The sequence below is a fragment of the Punica granatum genome, chromosome 6 (genome assembly GCF_007655135.1).
Source record: "Punica granatum isolate Tunisia-2019 chromosome 6, ASM765513v2, whole genome shotgun sequence".
Lineage (NCBI taxonomy): Eukaryota > Viridiplantae > Streptophyta > Magnoliopsida > Myrtales > Lythraceae > Punica > Punica granatum.
Window position 1 is genome coordinate 19,315,066 of NC_045132.1, and position 11,178 is coordinate 19,326,243.

Below are 11,178 nucleotides of genomic sequence, written 5' to 3' on the forward strand. Positions count from 1 at the left end.
CGGAGAGAACCCTATGGGAACATAGGAAAGTGGGATCCTCTTCCTCTTCCTCTTCCTCACTCTCCATAGAACGACAGTAGTCGTCCTGTCCTGGTCTTGCTCCAGGACCGCCCATTAAGGTACCCTGCAATGTGGGCTCGAAGTGGGTCCTACCGCCCCGGCCTCCACTTCGGAAAGGCTTCCTGATTGACCTTTCCCACGACAGCAATGGCGAACAACTCCCGGGAGGAGCCCCGCACCGCTCCCCTCCCCGATCGCTGGTACAATCTCACCCTGGGCTCCTCCTTCTCCCACCAATCCTCCAGCAAGTACTGCACCCTCCGCTGTGAGTATTCCCTCTCTCTCTCTCTCTCTCTCTCTCTCTGATCAATCGATACGTCGGATGAGATTCTAAGAGGTTCAGTAGCTTGATGATTGGGTTGTCGAAGAGATGATGTTGGGTCTGCTGTCATGTTGTCTGTTTTATCTTGAGTTAGAGTGGTGGCTTAGTTTTCAGTGGATAAACCATTCAGCGTTTCTCGTTCAAACTTTAAAAGTTTCTCTTGGAACTCTATGATTGCTTCTTGGTTGAATGCCGTGTGATTTATTTCGATGGTTTATCATTGGTCTCGATAGGATGTCATTTGTTTTGTTTTGATTGAGAAAAAGGGCTATGATCTATTTGGGAGGACCAATTTGCTTTTTGAAATATCCGATAACCTAGTTATGTAATTGTTCATTCTAACCATGCTACTCGATCCTCTCTCATTCGCAATCATTGGCGGTGTTAATTTTAGTACTGAATCTCTAATCCTGTTTCATTTTCATTTCTGTCAGATGAATTTAAACCAGCTTCTATCGACAAGACGAAACCTGGGAAGCTACAGAAGAACACAGAGAACAGGGTTTCTGTGGAATTCCAGAACAATCAGCCGGGAAAGCCCAAAGTTGCATTTGAGGGCAGTAGTGAAGATTACAAAGACAATGATGCTGTGTTATTTTTTGATGGTGAGACTTTCCGGTTGGAACGTCTCCATCGTGCGGTGAAGCAGCTGAGGCATGTTCGTCAGCCTGGTGAGTCTGCTTCTGCCGCCGCCGCTTCTGTGGCTAGTGCCTCCCAGCCCAGCTTACCGCCAGAGCCTCAATTGTCTCCCGTTGGGAAGAGCAGGAAACCGATGAATATTGCTACTAGCACTTTCCAGGCCATGCCTGTGAGTCTCATTTATGGTTTTCTGGTTTATGTTATACATCTTATACTTTTTTTCGTTCAACATCACTGGTATGGTCAAGGCCAAGTCTAAATTCGGGAGGCTTGACAGTTTGCATCGACATGGTTTTACAATCACCGTGCATTGGTAGACTCTATGCTCTTTGTAGTTTGTAGATTGATAGTTACATATAGGCGGTTTGATTTGATTCAAGATTAAATTCTCTAGGGACTTGGTTGTAGCCATAGACTCATAGATGCTATTTTGACCTGAGATAAGATCGAGATAATCATGACAGACGTCTCATATTTTGTTGTTCTGTTTGCTTTTGAACGTAGTTGGGTATTTTGGACTACTACTTTCTTTGTTGAGTTAAATTTCCTTGAAGCTTTTAATTTGTGAAATGAAGGAAGTTTTGTAGTTCGATAAAGTTTGGTTTCTTGTTATGTGTACGTTGACAGATATTACTTTTCTATTTTGATGTTTGAGTTAAACACCAAGTCAGTGTGATTGATACATTTTGTTAGTTGATATTTGAGTAGTCTATACTCATAAACTTATGATTGGAATAAAGCACGTGCACATGTGATAAAAGCTGCTATTCTACTTGAGAAGCTTTCTTCTAACATGCATGACGTGAAATTGGAGATTTTGGCTTCTGTAGTTGTAGAAAACTCAGTGTAGTATTTACATGTCTATAGTCATGTGTATTCATGTCACCTCTTCAACAAAACAAATAAGAAAAATTCTGAACCTTAAGGCTTGGAAAACCAATAATCGGCTCAAGCTGGTGGCTTTCATAATGTCCATTCAATTATGGCATAGATGCTTTTTCTAGTTGCTTTGTCATTGAAACACATTGGCTGCGATTAATTTGACTACTTGGCATGTTAGTTTTTAAAGGCTCTTGAGTTGTACTCAGAGCATGTGATGCATTTACTATGCTGACCACCAACAGTCGTCTCATTAAGATAAACAGGCTTCCTGATTGCAAAGTTCAATTTTATGCAAAAAATATCATGATTTCTGTGGAGGAAGAATCTATATTTTATGTTCAGAGTCATCATTTATAATATGCAAGCATTTCTGTCTGCTGTTATGATGATGCGCGAGCTTTATAGATGTCTTTGATGTTCTCATGCTCTGTTCAATTTATGTTTTAGGTCGAGGTGGAACACATAGACATTGGTGGGCCCCAAATACCAGGTACATAGTTGCTTTCTTTTTATGGTTCTGTCATTAGATTGCACCATCTGGCTCATTGAAACATTTTTTTTTCCCATCATATAATCGGATCATAATACTTTACGGGAGCATGGATAATAGGTAATGTTTGGTTTTTTGGAACTTGTATTTTTTGGTTCCTCTTTTTAAAAATAAAGAAACCAGAACTGGTAGTGTATGCAGTGAGTTTCATATTGTAATAAAACCGGGCGTCTGTCTGAGCCAAAGAAGGACAACAGCCTCTTCATGATTTCTTAAATTTTGCCCCAGAATTTGTATCAGTGTGAGGTCAAAAATTTGTGTGTGCCATTCTCATAAACTCTTTACAGCCTTAAAAAATGTCAAACAACATCTAACAATGTTGCTTACAGTTGAAAACCAAAATTAATCTCCTTGAAGAGGATAACATGGAAATTCTGGGAATCTCGAGTCTGAACTTCTCCAGCGAATCAAATGCTTGATTGTTGAATGAGTGATCCACTTTCAAAGCTTTCCTTATCCAAGTTTTAGCCATATAATAAAAAGTACCTTGAGTTTTTTCCTCGTCCGTTTTCATTAGATGATAAAAGGAAATCTCTTTGGATCATTGGGATGTTTTGTTATTCAACCTTAAGTTAAATAGAGCAATCCAAAAGTCAATCGATTAGATCTATTGCTAGGTCAAATATTATGACAAGCCCAATTCCTTCTTGACTTAAGCATAGTTGCTCCCCGTCCAGGTCCAAAACCTGCGGCAGATCGTTTCTTTGAAAAATCAAGTGGACCTGCTGCAGCCTCCCAGAGCCCACCCAAGAACTACGGAGAAGCCGAGGACAACAACCATGACATAGACGTGGATGAGCTCTTTGGCGGCACAATCTCCGACTATGAGGAGGACGACACTGAACAAGAGAAGAATAACTCTGGAGTCAACATGAACTCTCCACGCGAAAATCAGAGCGATGATGAGATAGCTGATGTGGACGATTGTGGTGATGATGAAGGGGAGAGGGGCCAGAATGCTGCTGATGCCCTGAGAGCTCAGCTTAATGCTGAGGGAGGGAGGAGTGACCGGAGCTCGAGCTCGAGCAGTAGCAGCGATAGTGGCAGTGACAGTGGAAGCAGCAGCAGCAGTGGGAGTGAAGCGAGCGATGATGACTCGGTCAACTCTGTCTAAGAAGGAGAATCCTTATGTAGGCCCAGTCTTGAAGACAAATCTTTCTTCGAGGTTAGTTATACGAGTTCCACGCTAATCATCTCGGGGCCTATGATTTCCAGCAGCATATAGGCTAAAGAATCCTCTTAGATAAGGTTGAGATGGCAGATAAAGAACTTTGACGAAGATATGGCACAGGAAGAGCAATCCACCGGATTCGGCTCTTGGGGAAGATTAATATCTCAATAAGACCATCCTATTTTTAGAGGGATGGTATTTTATTTAGACACGAGAATTTTTGTGGGATTATTTTGTGTTTTGATAAGATGATCCAGACATTTTTGGTGTTATCTATATGTGGAACAGGTCTCTCTTCTCTTTTGGCTCAAAATGTATCCAAAGAATTTCGATTTGCCAGGATGAGATGTTGGTATTTTGATCAATAAAATGGCTGCGAAGACATTTGTTGTCCAATCAGTATATTTTCCTTTTCGACGAGTTTATGCTGCGAATGCTATTGTTATTTGGTCCTGGGAGCCACAGGGCTTGGGACCGATCTAAATAAATCAGCTTGCTGAAGTTTTCATGGCTCCATTGGTCTGCTGATCTAATCGAACAGGCTTGTATAATATAAGATATTAACATTGTTGCAAGGTTGATGGAGATCGGCCGAGAAAACTGTATTGAACGGAACTAAACAAACATAACAAGAGCTGGACATATACGATGAATTGAGCACATCTTATTTTATTCAATCCAACCGTGTCGCAATATTGCCTTGATTCACATGGAATGTCAACAATGGAAGCCGGACACAAACATTAGCCGAGTACATTACAGAAGCAACAAAAAGTTCATTATAATTTAACCATTAGCCAGTACGAATACAAAAACAAGAAGTTACTACCCGTGAGCATCTGCTTCATCTTTTGCTCCATATTGTGTCTTGTTTGCCCCAATAAGTCTGCCGTGATTGCTTCCGGTGACTGTTTCGACCTCTGCATCATTCAGTCCATTCAGCCAACAATCGACATGAGAATCATCGTGCCATCTCAGTCGAGCTTCTCTTTCCGCAACCTTCTTGCAGAAGAACTGGGGTTCATTCAATACCCAAGGAACATAAGTATATAAGACCGTTTCGTTCTAGTGTTGATTTTTAATCTCACAACCGGATAGACATCATCTCCTGACAAACCTGCAAGAACTGCTATAGTAGTCGGATGAGGAGTCAGAAGCAAGCCATTTACATCACTCAGGTCGATTTCCTGGGGCATCTCCCTGCAGATTCCTATGGTTTTTGCGCAGAAATAATGAGATTCTATAAATTGGAACACATCACATGCCAATGAAGCCACCCATTTATCTTTGTAGTTGATGTTGTCATGAGAAAGTCGAAAGCAAAAATCCTGTAGGAGGACAAAAGACAAGAGGATGAATCAGGCAAACAGTGAAAGTAGAAATGCAGCAAACACAGGAAACTCTACAAATGAAAAGAGATTTCATGTCTAACGGCATATACCGGACTCCGCACTCCCAAACATATAGAGACTTGAAAGTTTCGCTAGACCTGGCGAGGAACTCCCTCAGCTCGTTACAAGACCAACCAGGCACCACCTGCCGAGAGGAACAAACTAGTAGATAAGCTCTGGACTTGCTACGTGGAGGATTCTTCGTCCATATGGAGGGCAACAGCAGATCCCAATCGCTTTCATTCAGGCAGGATCGGAACCGCTTCAGTTCTGGAGTCTCAAGATTTATGTTGATCAATCCTGGGCAGTCCTTGATGTCTATGCGCTTATAATCAATGGTTTTAAATTTCTGATCCTTGTCAATGAGTGACAGCGCATGAGAGTCAAGTCTTCTAGTAGAGGGAACCTAAAGAGGAATTCCCCGAACCATTCATCGGCTTTGGTTACATTCACCAGCATTAACCTCTTGAGATTCGGACTGAGATCCAGAGTATATGGGAAGCCGTTGCAGTGAAAGCTTTTTCTAGGCTTGGGGCATCTATTTCAACTAGTTGAGGACAATCCAATGTTCTAATAAGATGCAGTGTCTTGATGTTACGAAGACCGGAAAGCCTGATTTCTCTCAGGCCCCAGCATTCTGTCGGAGCGAAACTCTGAGCAAATAGCATTCTCTCACAAGCCCGTTGAACATCTGATCATCCATGGGTAAATATTTAAGAGTGAGCGATCGCAGAGACTTGAGGTACATTGGTGCATTACTCAAGGAGGAACGAGGCAAACCCACTAATTCTAAGGAACGGACTGGTGAAGCTGTATCCCGCGTTTACCGGCTTCCGACTGAGGTCATCTTTTACATTTCTTTTTTGCCACAAAAGTGCAGTTTACTTTAATAATAAATAAATAAAAATTTTAGAGAAAAAGGGTAATGCACTGATACATGCTCTTATTTATTAATCAAGAGGTTGCAGCATGATTCTCGCCGTGGATTACACGTGCCATTTTATCAGCTATTTGAAATTTTTTTATTTCAATGTTCGAGGTCCATACCCTCCCTTGTAGCTTAAGAAAGAAAAAAAAGGAAATTTCTATATATGGTACGTATTATATAGAAGCTATACAAGGTTAACTCATACTTAGCACATCCCCATGGGAAGTGCACGTATAAAACATATTGCAAAATACAAAGTATAAAACTGTCGCAAAGTACATTACTCCCAAGTAAAGCGCAGGTACATCAATTAAGCGAGTCCGGAGACTTCGTATTATATTTACAGTTGAACAAAACCCGATCTCATGTGGACGACTTACTTGATTATTTGAATCTTATGTATCCGAAGAGATGCAAAGGAGATCAAGACAAACCTATATGCTACCTGATCAAATGGCTAGAATATATTGAATATCTATCAGCGAGTAGGCATCCCTTCAATAATATTGTCTTTAGTCCAATTGTAGTCCTCTCTTTCTCTACAGACATAAAACAAATCACAAACAATTAAAGAATTTTTGTATAATTTTCTTTCTCTTCCTTGATATATTATGCTAAAGTGACTAATCGAAGAAGAGAATTATAAACCAACTATGTAGGTTCAGAGAATAGAGAAGAACAAGAAGACGGTAAAATATACACTTCCACGAGGTAAACACTACTTCAGGAATCGTCTACTGGCGAATCCTTATTAGATATGTCTATACACATTGTCATGACAATTTCCTGGCTGGTATTATTTATTCCTGGTGGAAGATAATTGCATTCACTCAATAAAGTGCCATATTCGTCTCGATTTATATCACATGGAGCGTACGTTAAAAGACTGCAGTGGTTTTGCATTAAGAACCGGAGACCAAAATTTAATCCAGTCAAGTTATGTTTCCCATATGTTGCACGGATTTTATGCAGTTGATCTGCACCAATTGAACCATAAAATATGGAATTTACCTGGCAACTTGACCAAAGAGGAGTCCCCTTTCTCCATAAAGAAAAAAAAGAAATGAAAATATTAGTTATGACACCAAAATAGGGAAAGCATTGATATTATTATTATCATAAATATCTACAAAACAGAATTGTCCTCAGGCGAGGAATCAAATTTAAACGATAGTAGCATCATCATCAGTATCTACTTAATAATAATATTTGTATCACTAGCATCAAAAGGAATAATGGTAGCATCACAGATATTTACTTAATAGTAGCATCAAAAAGATTAATTATAGCATCGATTTACTCAAAATCATCAGTATCTATTTAAGAATAGTCTCATCAGTTTTCAGGACCTCCTGCATCTGCTCTAGCAAAAGTATTGGCAATATCTCTTTCAAAAGTTGTCATCTCTTCCCGATACTTGTTGGCATGCAATCTGCTCATCTCGCATAATTTCTTCAAAAAGTTTTCTCTCCTTTTATGCTTCTCAGTTCCAGCTATTTCTCAGTCTCTCGGCTCTCACTTCCAAACGATCAGATTGCCCTAGGAAGAGATCAGTTTGCTCTTTCACTATATGTAACCTGATTAGGGTGTGCAACAACTTGGAAGAACCAGTTAGAAACAATCGTCAGGCGATTTCATGAAGGCGTTCAAGTCGACATTTTCATGGCCTTCACCTGAATCCGTAGGATGATCTAAATTCATATATATGCAAAAATGCGCAAAATTGGGAGTCAAACAGAGAGAGCCAAATGAGAGTAAAACGAACAAGAGGAGCAAAGAGCAGCACAGGGAAAAGAGTTGAACACAGAGAGCGAAAGGAGATCAACACATTGAAAGGAGAGCAAACGAACACATCGAACACACAGTTGAACACAACATAAGGACAAAGAGAGGGAAAATGGAGTTGAAAGTTTGTCCAAAACGCTTATGTAGAAGAAAACGAAGGTTCTCTTTTTAATTAGTTTTGGGCATATAAACAAATTGAAAAGTTGAGGGTTTGTCCAAATCGCTCATGTGAAAGACTCGTAATACACAAGGGAGAATTTCACGAGTCTAGTCCGGATTAATATACAAAAGAAGGCGGGTAACACACCGAAAATTATAAGATTTGTCTAAGAATGAAATATTCCTTTTAATTAGTTTGTGAGAATAAAAAATAAATGCAAGAAAATGAATGATCTCTTTTTTTAATTAGTTTTTGGCTATATAAACTAAATGCAAGAAAATTAAGAGTTAATCGCTTAGATACTTGGCTTGTTTGGTTTCAAAGTAGGATTTTAAAATCCTACTTTAACTTAATTCTATCAACAACAAAACAAAATAACTTATATAAAGTCAAATGGTGGACCCCATTTATACCACTCTTTTTCCACAACAAAACAAAATAACTCATACAAAGTCAAAGGATGAGCCCCATTTATACCACTCTTTTTTAAAATCAAAACCTGATTTTAAAATCTTATTTTGAAACCAAACACAGCATTAAGTTTGCAAAGTGCAAATGTGAGACATTTTGGTTACAAGAATGAAGGCCTCCTATTGCGTAATACCAGTAAAGGTCAGGGTTTGTCCAACACGCTTATGTGGAAGACTTGTTACACACAATGGATAATTCCATGAGTGTTATTCGAATTAATACAAATAAGAAGGTGGGTGACAAAACCAAAGCTAAAATATTTGTCTAAGAATGATGTATTCTTTCTAATTAGTTTTTGGGCGTGAAAATTAAACGCTAGTAAGGGTTTCAAAACGAAAGAAAATTAAGGGTCAATTGCTTAGAATACTTTTAAAATTCTCAAAGTGAAGATGTAGCACATTTTGATTATACGAATGGCGTTCTCTTATTGCATAATACCAAGAAGTTAAAATTAAATACATATGTTAGATTTTGGGAGATTTGCGCTTAAACATCTTGACTAATCCGCACAGGATTAATGCCATTTCAACTGACAATATCTGACGAACTCTTCTTCCAAATAGAGACAATGGCATGTAATGTTATTTTTGTCAACTTTATGAGGATTTTACTACCACTCTCATTTCGGTAGATTCGGAGGAATCAAATTTACAGGAAGAAGCATTTTCCATCCGAACAGCATTAAAAGTTAAAATCGTCTTAAATAAAGTCCCAAATTTAAATTTATGAATAGGAAAAATTCACAATTAGAAGAGTCTATTCCATAATGGGCAACTTAGTCCAAATCAATCATGGTCTATTAAACTTTTGAATACAAACAGTGCAAGCCACAAAAAGTTAAAGTCGTCCAAGAACATCTCTGTGTACTTCTGCAATGTATAAGCAGAGGGACAAAGACAGTCAAAGGGAAAGACATGGAGATGGAGGGGAAATATATATGCAAGGAATAAGTGCCGGACAACCTTGAATGGTCTCTCTAGTGCCGAGCATACATGAGCTGATGCAGGATCCGGCCGTTGCTTGATAGGGTTCCACCTCAGTACGCCATTGAGGGCGACACTATTGGAGATGTATGTGAACTCGATGTACCTCGCATCAACATAGATGAAGGAAGAGTATGAGAGCTCTCACCCTTCTTAAGCTCCATTTTGCTTGTAAAGATTGCGGCGCTTTTTAGGTACTTATGTGATATGTATGAACCTTTGGTCGATATCTATAACATATGCATGTACACACATAACATTTGATTTGTGAGTGTGTTCTAATATAACTAATGTTTTTTTTTGATAGGTTACTATAACTGATGTTAGGTAGGCAAAATTCATGATCATCGATCCTTGACAAACCTCATGCAATATTGCCCCCTTATTCCAAAATTCAGTAGAAACTCTAACTTGCACTTCCCCGCAGAATATATAAAATTTATGGTTTCTATATAGCTAGGGCTATTTCCAACCCCTAGATGACTAATCCACTCCATTTGTTACACATCTTACAAAAATGCCCCTAATAGCATATTAATTACTTTGCCTGATATGGATAGAACCCTTAAATCTCTCTTCTATCTTTATTTATTGATCATGCTACAACTTATTTTTATTTGAGCATTTTTCTTCTCTTTATTCTAAATATCCACTACTCATAAATTATTTTTAACAAAAATCATGTTTCTCCTTAATTTGTAAAATAAATGAGAGTAAATATAGTGTAAGTCATGAAACGAAAATGTTATTGCTTTGTGGTTCATTACTATTAAAGTCTTGATGTCGAAAGAAAAAAAGAACCCAGACTCCATATTCGAATAAAATTATTTTCAAGACAAAATTAAAAGCAATATCACCTAAATTAATAAAAAATATATTTCAAAATTTTCAAAGTTTATATGAATTGTGAATTTTTTTCATTGTCGATTACATCTCCTTTTTAAATGCATACAAGAGATGAACTTGTGATTTTTAAATAATATATATACGTAGCTGTACACATACAATCGTACTTTTCAATTATTTATTTATTTAGATCATAATTTTTAAATTATAATATGTCAATTTTAATAATATTCATGAAATTTGTGATTCTAAAAGTTAGTGCATGCTAAGTTAGATATTATAGGCAAAATAAACATTACATATATTGCCTCTCTAGAAAGTAAGGATAAAAAAGATAGCATCGAATTCATCATATTCAACAATTCATCGGAATTTTTAGTCAAGGAGCTAGAACATTGCCTCATGAAGGTCATACATGTTATAAATATTTATTTTTTGTGTTTTACAATAATAACGGAATTAATTTGTATATATATATATATATATATTTGGTTGTGTTTCCATTTTTCTACTTCAAGATTTTTCACTGAGTAATAAATATTCTATAAAAGATTTATGACTTTACAGAGTAAATCATTTCCTTCTCCTCCCTTGTACAAAGTTATGAAATTTCTTTTAATTAATATTATGTGGTGAGTAGATATGTATAATAGAGAATATTTCCAAATGAGAAAGTTTAATACATTGACGAAGAAAAGAAGGAATGAGAAATTAGATAGGGATATAAGAGCTTCATCAATATCTAGTTAGAACAATTAAAGCGCTATAGAGGGTATTATTAGGGGTGTGCATGGGTATAGGGTAGACCCGAAATCAATTAGACCCTACCCTAACGGGTAGGTTCCGGGTAATTCCAATTAGAAATAGGGTAGGGTCTGGTAGAAAAATTGAGAATCGGTAAATTTCGGTTTCGATTCGATTCCTACCTACAAGGTACCAGAATTAGAACCGGAATCGAAATTCGGAACCGAATGATATTTAAAAAAAAAA

General features: G+C 37.7%; 1 protein-coding gene across 1 annotated transcript; it reads left to right on the forward strand.

Moving 5' to 3' along the window:
- On the forward strand, nucleotides 1–4,020 carry LOC116211495 (ELL-associated factor 1). Its single transcript, XM_031545916.1, has 4 exons — nucleotides 1–325; nucleotides 817–1,190; nucleotides 2,351–2,393; nucleotides 3,131–4,020. Exons 1-4 carry the CDS (start codon nucleotides 208–210, stop codon nucleotides 3,565–3,567), a joined length of 972 nt encoding a protein of 323 aa, XP_031401776.1. The 5' UTR covers nucleotides 1–207; the 3' UTR covers nucleotides 3,568–4,020.
- The last annotated feature ends 7,158 nt before the right edge of the window (nucleotides 4,021–11,178 follow it).

Excerpts from the sequence above, each read along its gene's own strand:
- LOC116211495 (XM_031545916.1), top strand. The coding sequence starts at position 208 with ATGGCGAACAACTCCCGGGAGGAGCCCCGCACCGCTCCCCTCCCCGAT. Across the intron at positions 1,191-2,350 it reads GCACTTTCCAGGCCATGCCT|GTCGAGGTGGAACACATAGA; the intron begins GTGAGTCTCATT and ends TTTATGTTTTAG. Across the intron at positions 2,394-3,130 it reads TGGTGGGCCCCAAATACCAG|GTCCAAAACCTGCGGCAGAT; the intron begins GTACATAGTTGC and ends CTCCCCGTCCAG.